Source organism: Chionomys nivalis, chromosome 19 (assembly GCF_950005125.1).
Source record: "Chionomys nivalis chromosome 19, mChiNiv1.1, whole genome shotgun sequence".
Taxonomy (NCBI): Eukaryota; Metazoa; Chordata; class Mammalia; order Rodentia; family Cricetidae; genus Chionomys; species Chionomys nivalis.
In genome coordinates, this window is record NC_080104.1 from 12,510,375 (window position 1) to 12,523,764 (window position 13,390).

The following is a 13,390-nucleotide window of genomic DNA, read 5'->3' on the forward strand; positions in this document are numbered from 1 at the left end:
AGAACAGCATTAAAAAGATAAAACCTCCGTAACCGAAGATGGCCAGCTTCTGACTCTCCTGTTCCCAACCTCCCAAACAGCCTGCTATTCCCACCCACCCAGCTTCAGTACTGCTTTAAATTGGGTCTTTTTTTTTTTTTTTTTTTTTCCAAACAGAGCCCGTTTATATTGAAAAGGAATGGCAGCTTCTATAAACAGTAGGCCGGCTCAAGGCCAAGGGCATGGCCAACACCAAAATGCCTACAACTACAAGAATCAGAACTTTGAGGAGCTCCGAGAGGCATGTCTAAGGAAGGGGGAACTGTTTGAGGACCCCCTTTTCCCTGCTGAATCCAAGTCTATAGGCTTCAAGGATCTGGGTCCCAACTCCAAAAAGGTGCAGAACATCTCCTGGCAGCGGCCCAAGGTGGGCACTGGGAAGCGGGGAGGGCACTGGCACTGGGCCCCAATGCCATCAGAGCTAGGGCAGTTCTGAACGTGCTTCTGCCAAGCCTCCTAGTTTAATCCTGGGCTACCACCCAAGCCTGTCTCTCATAGGCAGGCTGTGGTCAGAGAGCTCAGCACCCCCTACTGCTCATCTAGAACTCAGAGGTGCACGGGAGGTAGGGAGGGGGCCCTTCACCCCTTAACATTCTTATTCCTTCACCACAGGATATCACGAATAACCCTCTATTCATCACGAATGAGCTCTCTCCCACAGACATCTGCCAAGGGGTCCTCGGTGAGTGGGGAACAAGGGGCTGGCCTCCATAGGGAAAGTGGGGCAAAAGAAAGAAAGAAAGAAAGAAAGAAAGAAAGAAAGAAAGGAAGGAAGGAAGGAAGGAAGGAAGGAAGGAAGGAAGGAAGGAAGGAAGAAAGAAAGAAAGAAAGAAAGAAAGAAAGAAAGAAAGAAAGATTGGAATGGGGGAGGGGGCTGTGGAATGGCTCTCAAGCCTGAAAGTCTGGGTCGCGTGTGTCCTCTAGGGCCCTTCTGTACCTACTGCGATCTGGTTTGGGAGTGAATTGGGATGATATAGTTAGTAGATATTTGTTGCTGCATAATGTATGACCCAAGGCTTAGCAACTGGAGGCGGGTGGAGAGACAACTCAGCAGTTAAGAGCACTTGCTACAAAATAGTGAATTCCAGAGTTCAGACCCCAGCAGCCAAGTTCTCAGCTCCAGCTCCAAGGAATTCAGCACCCCCTGCTGGCCGCCATGTGCACAGGAATGCACCGCACCCCCCCCCCCCAGCCGCCGCCCCCAGGCCACCACAGGTGCACACATTCTCAGACAATTTTTTTTTTTAATCGTCAAACTAGGCATGGTGGTGCATAGCTCCAATTTTAGCACTAGGGTAAAAGGGGCAAAAGGAGCAAGAGTTCAAGGCCAACCTGAAGCCACGCGAGACTGTCCCAAACAATCAGCAAGCAATTCTCACCTCCCAGGATCTGTTGGAGAGCCTCAGAAATGGAGCGGCAGGGCTAATCCAGCGTCCCATGAGGTTGCAGCTGAGGTCAGCTGCACTGTGGGACCCTGGTCGTCTGAAGGCATGGCTGGGTCCAGTGCTCCACTGTTGAGAAACCACCGTTCTGTGCATGAGATCTCAGTGCAGCCTGAGCCCCTTCCCTGAAGCTCTGTGGGACTCCAGGGTAGCCCAAGAGAAAACACAGGGACTTTTCGTTTATTTGTCTTGTTCAAGGTTTTTAAAATTTATTTATTGAGACAAGGTCTCGCTAGTTAGCCACAAACAAGGCCAACCTGGTCTACAAAGCTAGTTCCAGGACAGCTGGGGCTGTTCCCCAGAGAAACCCTGTCTCGAAAAACAAAACAAACAAATAAAACTAATTATAAATAAATAATAAAAATTTTAAAGAAGGACCCAGGTTCAATTCCCAGCACCCATGTGGCAGTTCACAACTGCCTATAGTTCCAAGATCTGACACCCTCACACAGACATACATGCAGGCAAAGAAAGCACCAATGCAATAAAATAAAAATAAATAACTTATTTTAATAAAAAAAACTGGGTATGGTAGCATGTGCCTATAATCCCAAAATCTAGAAGAGGCAAGAGGATTACTCATGAATTCAAGGTCAGCCTGGTCTACAAAGTGAGTTCTAGGCCAGCCAAAAGCCTAGGTACCTTGCAACAACAAAAGGTGAGAAATTTAAGGTCACTCACAGCAATGCAATGAGTTCAGATGAGTTCAGGGCTAGCCTGGGCTAGAGGAGACCCGTCCTTTTCTTTTTTTCTTTTTTTTTTTTTTTTTGCACAGGGATTGGGTTCTATCTTTTGAGGAGACAAAACTCAAAAGTTTGTCACCTGTCACAGGTGGTAGGACTTCTTTGGTCTGGGCTATCAATAATGGGGCATGGAGTCACATGACACTACCCCAGGCACCAGGTTATCACCTCCTCCCTGAGGTAGTCCTGCCTCACAATCTCCTCGTGCCCCTTCAGGCCCAGGGCAGGCCCCAGGGCCACTCTATTTCCTATTCGTGGCAGGGGAAATGGCAGAAATAAGGATAGCAAGAGGACAAAAAACCCTAGGACCACAACTGTCTCTGCGGCTCAATGGGCCCGAGGGATGCTGGGTACAAGAGGAAGAGATCAGTGTCTCCTTCATAGCTCCCTTGTGTTGATGACAGAGTCCTTACCGTTCCCTCCAGCCTGCAGCCTCCCTCCAAAGCCCAGAGGCTACCAACCATCACAGAAACTTCCCAGACCCTGGAACCCACACAGCACCACCTGTAATCTGGCCTGTCACTGAGGGCCGACCCCAGGGGACAGATGGCAGTGGGCGACTGATGAATGGCACCGTGCTCCGATGCTTCCACAGGGGCACTGTGCTCCATGCTCTGCTAGCTCCAGGGCTCACGGTGGCATATGGACAGAGCCCAGCTTTTCCAGCAGAGTGTGGGTGATGGGATAGACATTTTTCCATTTTTAGATTTAAACTTTTCTTTTAATTATTGATGTGTGTGTGCGCGCGCGTGTGTATGCACAGATGTGTGTCTGATGCCCCCAGAGTCCAAAAAGGGGTATTACAATCCCTTGGAGTTGGAATTATAGGCATTAGTAAGATAGCTGATGTGGATGCTGGGACCTGCACTCTGGTGCTCATGGTAGAGCAGTAAGTGCTCTTAACTCCCGAGACTTCTCTCCAGTTGCAAGGCATCTTTTATTGGCTGGTTGATTGGATTTTTTGTGGGGGAGTTGCAATTTTTCTTTTTAATTTTGTGTAGGTGTTTCTGTGCATGGGTTTGTGCATGTGGGTGCAGTGCCTGCAGAGGCCAGAAGAGGGTGCTGTCAGGTCCCCTGCAGCTAGAGTTACAGGTGGTTGCTAACCATCTGATGTGGGTGCTGCACTGAACCCAAGTCCTCTAAAAGAGCAGGAAGTACTCCTAACTGCTGAGCCATCTCTCCAGCTCTTGGCTGGTTTTCTCAGACAAGGTCTCACTTTGTAGACCAGGTTGGTGACAAAGGAACTTAGAAAGCTTTTATCCTTCGCCACCTAAATACTGAGATGAGAGAAAGAAGTTTTCTAGAGAGACCTCTCGGGTCTTTGGCCGGTATTTTAGCCTGTTCACAAGGAATCATAAAGAAAGGTTACGGGATATGTTCAACAGATAGGAAAGCAGGGTGCTAAGCAGCCTCCCCAAGTTTGCCCAAACCACAAATGCCACCCTGATTTGTGACTCCCTGGACTGAACTAATAGATGTGCTCACTGTCCCAGAACCCAAGCTCTGCCTCGGTTTTCCCATTTGGCTCCTTTCCCAACACACCTCAGTAAAAGGCAGAGCGATCTCTGCTGGGGAGATCTGGGGGCTGCTCCCCTGACTGGGATCTGGGGCCTCCACATACGTGGGGCTATTCAAGGATCAACCCCTCCTGTCTGCCTTCAAGGGGACTGCTGGCTGCTGGCTGCCATTGGCGCCCTTACTACATGTCCCAAACTGCTGTACCGTGTCGTGCCCAGGAGCCAGAATTTCAAGAAAAACTATGCTGGCATCTTCCATTTTCAGGTGAAGGGAAGAGAGGGAGGGAGGGAGGGAGGGAGGGAGGGAGGGAGGGAGGGAGGGAGGGAGGGAGGGACGGAGGGACGGAGGGACGGAGGGACGGAGGGATGGAGGGACGGAGTCTGAGTCACTGTTCTATTGCTGTGAAGAGACACCATGACCACGGTTACTCTTATAAAAGAAAGCCTTTAACTGGAGGCTGGCTTACAGCTTCAGAGGTTAGTCCATTGCCACCACGGCAGGGAGCGTTGGCAGCACACAGGCAAGCATGTCGCTGAAGCTAGAGCTCAGAGCTACAATCCTGACCCACAGGCAGTAGGAAGAGAGAACCCTGGGCCTGGCTTGGGCTTTTGAAACCTCAGAGCCCACCCCCAGTGACACACTTCCTCCAGCAAGGCCACACCTCCTTGTCCTTCCAATCTTTTCAAATAGTTGCACTCCCTGGTGATGAACATGCAAATATATGAGCCTATGGGGGTCATTCTCATTCAAACCACCAGAGAAAGATAGGAGAGAGAGAGAGAGAGAGAGAGAGAGAGAGAGAGAGAGAGAGAGAGAGAGAGAGAGAGAGAGAGAGAAACCTTACTTGGTTTCTCAAATATATACTAATTAGGATGGCTTTTCAACAATATTCAGAGAAATACCGGCTCATGAAAGAAATCATGTCAGCTAAGTTTTTTAAAGTGCTAAAGAAAATAACTATTTGTTTGTGGTTCTCTCCCCATTCTCATTTGTGTGTGTGTGTGTGTGTGAATGCACACGTGTGCCCATTCCCAGGAACACACATGATTATCATGACACTGAAAATCCCCACCATGTATTTTGTATGACCTGGCCCTTTAGCTGATCTAGGAGCAATTCTGAATGTCATAGAATAGGGAGAGCACTTTAAGATCTGAAAGCTCAACCCCCAGCTGCCTTTTGTCAAGACAGGGCCTCAGTCTAAAGGCAGGTGGGGATTTCTTTCTTTCTTGTTCAGTGATTGATTTATTTTTTATTTTATATTCATTAGCTGGGAATTGAACCTTGGTCCTTTCGAAGAACACTCAGTACTCTTAACCACTGAGCCAAATCCCCAGCCCCATGGGTAGGTTTTTCTTGACGCTGGTGCAAGACCCGGGTTTGAGAATGTCGAGGAATTTTAGGGCTTTTGTTGTCTTCCCTTCACGTATTCTAAGGGCCTTGGTCAAGGTGGTTCAGTGCATTTATCCCAAACTTGATGACCTGAGTTTGATCCCTGAAACTCATAAGGTGGAAGGAAAGAAATGACATAACACCCCCCCACCCCCCCCCCACACACACCAGTTTTGTACAAAAATCCTAATGTGAGCGACTACTGCTGGTATGTTCTCGTCATGGCCACCAGGAGGCGCTCTGAGGATAAAGTTCACCTGTGTGCAGACAAATGTCCCCTTGCCACCCACAGCTTTGGCAGTTCGGGCAGTGGATGAATGTGGTGGTGGACGACCGACTGCCCACTAAGAATAACAAGCTGTTGTTCGTGCACGGTGCCCAGCGCCAGGAATTCTGGAGCGCCCTGCTGGAGAAGGCCTATGCCAAGTAAGTTACCCAGACTAGGAAGCTGACTGGCCTTCAGGAGACAGGCCTCTGGCTGAACCAGGGGAGGAGACAGGGCACCGTAAAGCATGTCTCACTTCCCTCACCATTCTGCCTTACTGTTCCGTCCAGTTCACATCTCCAGCCGGGAGCTTAACAGCGCACTGTCTGCTTGCAGGCTAAATGGATCCTACGAGGCGCTGGCGGGGGGCAGCACTATGGAGGGTTTCGAAGACTTCACAGGCGGCGTAGCCCAGAGCATTCTGCTCCGGAAGCCCCCTCACAACATGCTAAGGCTCCTCAGAAAATCGCTGGAGATGTCTTCCCTGATGGGCTGTTCCATCGAAGTAAACCGAGCTGGGTCTTGCCCCGGGACTTCTGCGCCTGTTATGATGGCTCCCCCACCCTACCCCAAGACTCTTTCCCCAAACATTTTCTCACTCACTACCCATTTCCTGAACAAATTCTGTCTGCCTCTGGTCCAGAGTGTCTGTCCCCACCTGGCATACCCTCTGCTTTGTTGTTACTTTCTCCTTAGTATTTTCTGACCCAGAGAGAAGGGCAGAGATTCCAGGAGGGCAGTGACCTTTACCTGGTTCATTTCCCACACGGACCCTGGGACTTTGGACGATACCCAGCATGCAATAAGCACTCAACAAATATTTATTCAAATCAATGTACCCAGTACACTTCCATATAACAGCAGTTATATGGTAGGGGCGGGTATTGCAAACAAGGAGGAGGAGAGGAAGACAAACTGAGCCCCCACGAAGCCTGCACACAAACGCTTGTGGCAACTCTCCTCACAATAGTGAAAACAGCAACCCAGTCGTCTTCCTGCAATTGTCTGGTTGCACACCACGGAATACAAACAGCAACAGCAGCCCCAATAAACTGTGATCTGCCTCTATACGACCTTAAGATGGCAGCACCCCCACTTCTGCTCCCCGCCACTCCTCCCCCACTCCCCACCACCCCACCCCTGCTCCCCGCCACCCCCACCCCCGCTCCCCGCCACCCCCACCCCTCCCCCGCCACCCCCCCCCGCCACCCCCACCCGCTCCCCGCCACCCCCGCAAGAACTTTTGAAGAGGCTCTGACTTTTGTTCTCTTTTCAGCGTATTTAGTTTGCTGTTGTTTTAGTTTGGATGTGGGTTTGGGGGTTTTGTTTTGAGATAGGATCTCACTATGTAACACTGGCTGTCCTCGAACCCGCGGAGATCCACCTGCCTCTGCTTCCCAAGTGCTGAGATTGTAGACTGCCCCACCACACTCAGCTTATAGTATAATTTTGCAAAATGTCCAGAGGGAATCTGTCTGTATTAGGGGAGCACAGGTTCTCCTTGTTCCGATGCATGTGAATCTAGAATTACTCCAAAATCTAAAGTACAGGAGCTGGGGAAATGGCTCAGTAGATAAGAGTGTTTGCTCACAAAGTCAGAAGACCTGAGTTCAAATCCCCCGAATCCATGTAAAAAACAAACAGGTGTCATATGTGCCTGTAGCCCCGGTGCTGGGGGTAAATTCAGGTGGATCCTGGGAACTCGCTGGCCAGGATCCCAATGCAGTGAGCTTCAGGTTAGGTGAGAGATTATGTCTCAAAGTGTGAGACAGAGGAGCTCTGGCTGCTCTTGCCAAGGACTTGGGCTCAGTTCCCAGTACCCTCCTGGGTAGCTCACAAACACCTGTAACTCCAGTTCCGGGGATCCAGTGACTTCTTCTGGCTTCCTACACAGACAAACATCAAAGTAAAACACTCATACATATCATAGATACACAAATATATAAATATCTATTTATTTAAATAAATATTGATTTTAAAAACAATAGAGGAAGATACTCAATGTCTATCTCTGGCCATCCCATGTATGCACATATACCACACACACAACTAGGTGACTGCTACAGTCTGTGTGTGTGTGTGTGTGTGTGTGTATGTATGTAAAGTATAAGCCAAGTGTGGTGATTATGTCTATATTCCCTCCTGAGGCTGAGGCAGGAGGATCAGAATTAAGGGTAGTTGAATAGTCATGGCTGCATAAGGAATTTGAGACCCTCAATGCTGTATTAAACACCCCCATATGTATGTATAATGTGTGTTATGAGCCACATAAAACAGTGGCTTTCTTGGGATTCCCAGGCCAGACCTCAAATGCCTTCCCTTCCCTTTTTTCTGTAGATCACCAGCAACAGTGACTTTGAAACGATGACCCATAATATGCTGGTCAGAGGACACGCTTACTCAGTAACTGGCCTGGAGGATGTGAGTGCAGGCAAATGGGACCCTTGAGAACCAGGGGTGTGTGAGAGCCGCCACCCACTTCCTGAACTTCCCTGTCTCTCCCCCCAGGTCTCCTACAGAGGCAAGATGGAAACCCTGATTCGGATCCAGAATCCCTGGGGCCGGATTGAGTGGAATGGAGCCTGGAGTGACAGGTAGATGCCTTGAGCAGAGGGAGGGGAACAGAGACCTAGCAGGATCCATATGGAAGCCAGTGACACAGTGGGGCCAACCCTTGCCCCAGTGCTGCTCCGGGAGGAAGGGTGGCTGCCCCTCCGCTCTGCTGTTTTCGGTCTGCAGGGCCAGGGAGTGGGAAGATGCTGTTTTCTGTCTGCAGGGCCAGGGAGTGGGAAGAGTTGAGTGTGGACGTGCAGATACAGCTACAACGAAAGAAGGAAGATGGGGAGTTCTGGTCAGTGTGGCTTCCGGGAGCCTCGGACTCCCCATGCACACCCCCCCACCCCCATCCTCCCCACCACGGCCGGCCGGCCGGCCGCCGCCGGGGCCTAGGGATGTGCACTGGAGTGCACTGACGGCGCCGCCTGCACTCCCCACCCTAGGATGTCCTACGAAGACTTCATGAGCAACTTCACACTCCTGGAGATCTGCAACCTCACACCGGACGCACTGTCTCCCTGGGAGCACAAGCGCTGCTGGCACACAACCTTTTATGAGGGCAGCTGGCGGAAAGGGAGCACTGCAGGCGGCTGTAGGAACAACCCCGGTAGGTGCTGGCACAAGGGTACAGAGTCTGGGTGGACGAGGGCAGAGTCGGTCGGGTGTCACGGTCTTCAGGAAATGAGGCAGACATATGGCTGGAATCTCTCAGCGGACCCGCATCCGGAAAGAGCACAGTCAAGGACGGAAGGCCCCGGCCTGGTGTAACCAGCCTGCCCTGCATCTTCCACAGAGACGTTCTGGAGCAACCCCCAGTTTAAGATCTCCCTCCTGGAGGAGGACGACCCCCAGAATGACTCAGAGAAAAGTGAGGTGGTCTGCACTTGCCTGCTGGCCCTGATGCAGAAGAACTGGAGACACGCTCGGCCGGAGGGAGCCCAGCTGCTCACAATAGGCTTCGTTATCTTCTCGGTGAGCCTCCGCAGTCCCCAGTCCCCTCTCCTCTTCTTTTTTTTGCCATGTAGACCAGGCTAGCCTCAAACCCAGAGGTCCATCTGCCTCTGCCTCCCCAATGCTAGGATTAAAGGCGTGCCTCGCCTCTTAAGACCCTTCTTCCCCAGGACCCCTGTGAGAGTCGGGCCCCAAAGGTCCCACAGCCTTGCCGCTGAAATGGTAGCATCTTGCTTCTCTCTCTCTCTCTCTCTCTCTCTCTCTCTCTCTCTCTCTCTCTCTCTCTCTCTCTCTCTCATCTCTCTCTCTCATTTTTGCCTGCATGTATGTATGTTTACCACATGTATACCTGATACCAGCAGAGATCAGAAAAGGGTGTGGGTCTACTGGAGCTAGTTACAGCTAGTTGTGAGCCACCATGCGGGTGCTGGGAACCAAACCCAAGCCCTCAGTTCCTGGAGTCGCCTCTTCTGTTCCTGTAGATGGCGCTCGGTGGAGTAGCAACCTCGGCGCACACCCACATCCCAGCCCCTTTCAGCAAGTCAGCCCTGCCTCTCTGGGACTCTTTCTCCTGTCCTTAACTCCGAGTGATAAAAATCTGCCTTTGTCAACTTTGTGCACACTGGACTTTGAAATACAAAATTATTAATGCCAACAGCCTACACCCCACCCACCAACATTGCTCCAGTGCCCTAACAAACCGCAACCCAGGCTCACACTCATGCTCACATGTATGTACACACGCAGAGTGCACACTCACCTAGTTGAAGGCCAGATACTCTCTACTGCCCCGAAGATCTGACCCTCTTCTCTCTTTTCTTTTTAGGTCCCAAAGGAGGTACAAAAGGCTTGCTCCCGGGCAGGCGTCCAGTCCACCCCTGGCTGCATGTGGGCTGTCAAGGGAAGGGATCTGGTGAAGAGTTCTGGGGAGCCCTGAGTTAGGAGTCCAACCCCTATGACCCAACGGTGGGAGTCAGGGAAGGGTGAGACCATGCTGGAGTTTTTGACCACATGGGAGGAGTCCAGGCCATAAAGCAGGGGTACTGGTACCCACTACCAATCCTGCCCCAAAGATGGCTGACCTTGGGAGATCCACTCTGCTGGCTCCCCTGTGCTAGTCCTGTACCCACCTCCAGGATACATACAGTTTCAGAACCTCCAGAACATCCATCTGAAGAAAGAGTTCTTTGTGAAATACCGGGAACATGGCTTTTCAGAGATCTTCACGAACTCACGAGAGGTCAGCAGTCACCTTCGGCTGCCTCCGGGGGAATACATCATTATCCCCTCCACCTTTGAGCCCCATAAAGATGCTGACTTCCTGCTTCGGGTCTTTACGGAGAAGCACAATGAGACCTGGTGAGGGGCTAACCTCACTGTGGCCAGGTTCCCTGCCCAAGGGCTGCAGGATGTCAGGTTCTGGGCTTCCTCCACGTCGATCCTATTTTATACTCCTAGAAACTGAGTTACAAGGATGTGAGATCTAAATCAGTAATAGAAGCAGTTAAACTAGAGCCCAAATTTGATGGACTATTCAATACTGCTCCATATACAACGACAGGACCTTCCCTGGGTCACCCCATCGAGAACCTCATCTCTTTGGTCCCCAGTCACCCCTAAACCTTTACTCTCTTATGCCCAGGCTGCTGGATGAAGTCAACTATGCTGAGCACCTTAAAGAGGTAATAGAAAGCCTTGGGATTGGGACTGGGGATATTAAGGATGCTTTTAAGACTGGCTCTCTCCCTCCCGGCTGCTTTTCCCCAGGAAACCGTCTCTGAGAAGGATTTGGACCAGGACTCCATCCACTTGTTTGAGATGGTGGCAAATGGAGTAAGAAGTCCAGGGGCAGAGGCTGAAGGAAGGGGGCGCTGGGCCGCAGGGGCAGAGCAGAGGGTTACAGTCTCTCTTCCCAGGACAAGGAAATAGACATGTACAAGCTGCAAAGACTGTTCAACAAGATGTCGAGTAAATGTGAGTGGGCTACCCCACCCCCAGAGCTCGCCCCGATGAAGGCTGCCCTAGGGTGTCCCGCACAGAATTCATTCTTCTCTTCCTCCTACGCCTTGCCTTCCTCACAGTCAAGAACTTCAAGATGAGAAGTTTTAGCTTGGATGTCTGCCGCCGTATGGTCAACCTCATGGATGTATCTTTCTGCCCTGGGGCAATCCTAACCAGTATTTTCCCATCTTCTTCCCTGCCCTCCAAGGCTGACTCAGAAGCAGCCATCTCTCCAGCCAGCCTCAGCATTCTCCTTTGTGATAGGGATTAGATTTCGGGGTAGCTAAAGATCCCAGTTCTGGTGGTTAGCATCCAGGAGCCACCCCAAGCCTGTGTCGAGGCTTTCTGTTCCCTCGTTCCTAGGATGCCTTCTTCACTCTTATCCTTGACTAACCCCCCTAGAAAGATGGCACTGGCAAGCTGAGTTTTCTGGAGTTCCAGATCCTGTGGAAAAAGATCAAGAAATGGATGGTAAAGAACCCTAAAGAGACAGCCAAGAAGGGTGGAAACTAGTGAAGAAGCCATTAGAACTGAAAATACACAGAGACAGACAGCACACACACACACACACACACACACACACACACACACACACACACACTGGTTAGTAATTGGACAGCCTGGTATAGTCCTGAAGGGTGCCCGAAGAAAGCCCTGGGCAGGGTACCAACAGCCCCTGCTATGCTTGGAGTTAACCTTGACCACTAGCAATAGAAACATTAGAGATTCAAGTGGTTGGTCAGAGGAGTGGGGCCCCCAGGGTCTCAGACAGCTGTTGTAAGTCAGTCATATTGCAGTATTCTGTTATTTCCACCACCATGCTACACATAAGGCCTGATGACATCTGTCTGTCTTCAGGACATCTTCAAAGAGTCTGACGAGGACCGCTCCGGGACCTTGAACTCCTACGAGATGCGCTTGGCCCTAGAGAAAGCAGGTGGCCAGGGAGCACGAGGTTGTCAGAGGCAGGGAGCTGGGCAGTCAAGTCTGGAGGCCTAAATGCTGCCCCACGCCCCATCTGTGTCCTAGGCATCAAGATGAACAATAAGGTAACTGAGGTGGTGGTGGCTAGGTACGCAGACGATAACATGATTGTGGACTTTGACAACTTCATCAACTGCTTCCTAAGGCTAAAGGCCATGTTTGGTGAGTGAGGTACCTCCCACTGCAGCTTAGACCAGGAAGGCTGGCTTGTTCTCACGCCCACTCACCCTGAGGCCTTTCTGTAGAACCTCTCCATTACAGAAAACACACTGGACCCAAGTTCAAATTCACAACTCGCTGGGGCTGTGCCTATTGTCCATATCCCTATTCCTTTCTAGCAAATATGATACGAATGATAAGGTAATACTTCTGCCCCGGGCCAGGGTGTAGCTCAGTTGGTAGAGTGCTTGCTTAGTAGGCGCCAAGGAGGTGGGGGCAGAAAAATCGGGAGTTCAAGGTCATCCTCAGCCACACAGTAAGTTTGAGGCTAGCCTAGGTCAGCCAAAAGACCTTGTCTCAAAAAATAAATAAATCAAAAATAAAACCACAAGCTGTCCTCTGACCTCCACAGGTGCAAGCTGTGACAAGCATGCAGACCTCTCTCACGCCCACAATAAATAAATAAATAAACACAATCATAACAATCACAACAACAGTTCGGTACTGCCCCCACCTCCCCAGCACTCTAGCACTCTGGGGCAAGCGCTCAGACCCCGGCCAGGCTCCTAACCAGTTGCGATGTTTCATTCCCGATGGTCAAGGAATAACTTCCTACCTTCCCGAGTTTCACCTTTTTGGGGGAGTCGGTCATTTAGACAATCATCTCAGTGCTAACTCCCCACCCCGCCTTTTGCTTTAAACAGCATTCTTCCTATCCATGGACCCCAAGAAAACTGGTTCTATTTGCTTGAATATGGAGCAGGTACACGGGTAGGGGTGGGGAGGTCGGTCAGGCTGCAAACGGTCCCCTCCCCCTAGTCCCGTTCATCTCTCTCCTCTGCTGAACATCTTCTGTTCTCTGCTCTCTTTGCAGTGGCTGCAGATAACCATGTGGGGGTAGGGAGATGCAGAGCCTGGCCCTCTCCCTCTGCCAGTGTTTACTCCGTGCTCAGTGTTTACTCCCAGGCTCAGTGTTTACTCCGTGCCCCAGATCTGACTCTGGCTTCTCCGCCTCCGGGCTCCCCAGAGCTCTAACCCCCAACCCCACCCCACCCACCCCTGAGCACTCTCAGGCTCTGAGTGTTTGGACTAAAAATTAGGTGGACTCTTACCCAGTTTTGTCTGGGTAAGGCAGCCTTGCAGCCAGGTTAGTATCCCCTTATGCTATCAAGTCACAGTGCCTTCTAGCCAGCCCTCTAGCCAGGAATGCCATTGTTCCCCCTCCCCATGCCGTGGACATTATTCTAATAAACAAGACAGGACATGGTTTGCCACTTTCTTAACACCAAAGAGGGGTATCCACTTTGTCTCCGGGAAATGCCTAAGAATGTTTGACACAA

General features: G+C 50.9%; 1 protein-coding gene across 1 annotated transcript; it reads left to right on the forward strand.

Annotated features, from left to right (window-relative positions):
• The first annotated feature begins 178 nt into the window (after positions 1–178).
• On the forward strand, positions 179–13,265 carry Capn11 (calpain 11). Its single transcript, XM_057751143.1, has 21 exons — positions 179–406; positions 652–721; positions 3,888–4,006; positions 5,427–5,560; positions 5,736–5,904; positions 7,737–7,820; positions 7,908–7,993; positions 8,176–8,250; positions 8,399–8,562; positions 8,749–8,927; positions 9,733–9,744; positions 10,054–10,265; positions 10,549–10,588; positions 10,674–10,739; positions 10,823–10,880; positions 10,988–11,052; positions 11,310–11,378; positions 11,766–11,844; positions 11,937–12,053; positions 12,755–12,813; positions 12,925–13,265. Exons 1-21 carry the CDS (start codon positions 179–181, stop codon positions 12,949–12,951), a joined length of 2,112 nt encoding a protein of 703 aa, XP_057607126.1. The 3' UTR covers positions 12,952–13,265.
• Positions 13,266–13,390: the final 125 nt, after the last annotated feature.

Coding starts and splice junctions, on each gene's coding strand:
- Capn11 (XM_057751143.1), top strand. CDS start 179: ATGGCAGCTTCTATAAACAGTAGGCCGGCTCAAGGCCAAGGGCATGGC. Junction 7,821..7,907: donor CAGTAACTGGCCTGGAGGAT/GTGAGTGCAGGC, acceptor CTCTCCCCCCAG/GTCTCCTACAGAGGCAAGAT. Junction 11,053..11,309: donor GTATGGTCAACCTCATGGAT/GTATCTTTCTGC, acceptor TAACCCCCCTAG/AAAGATGGCACTGGCAAGCT.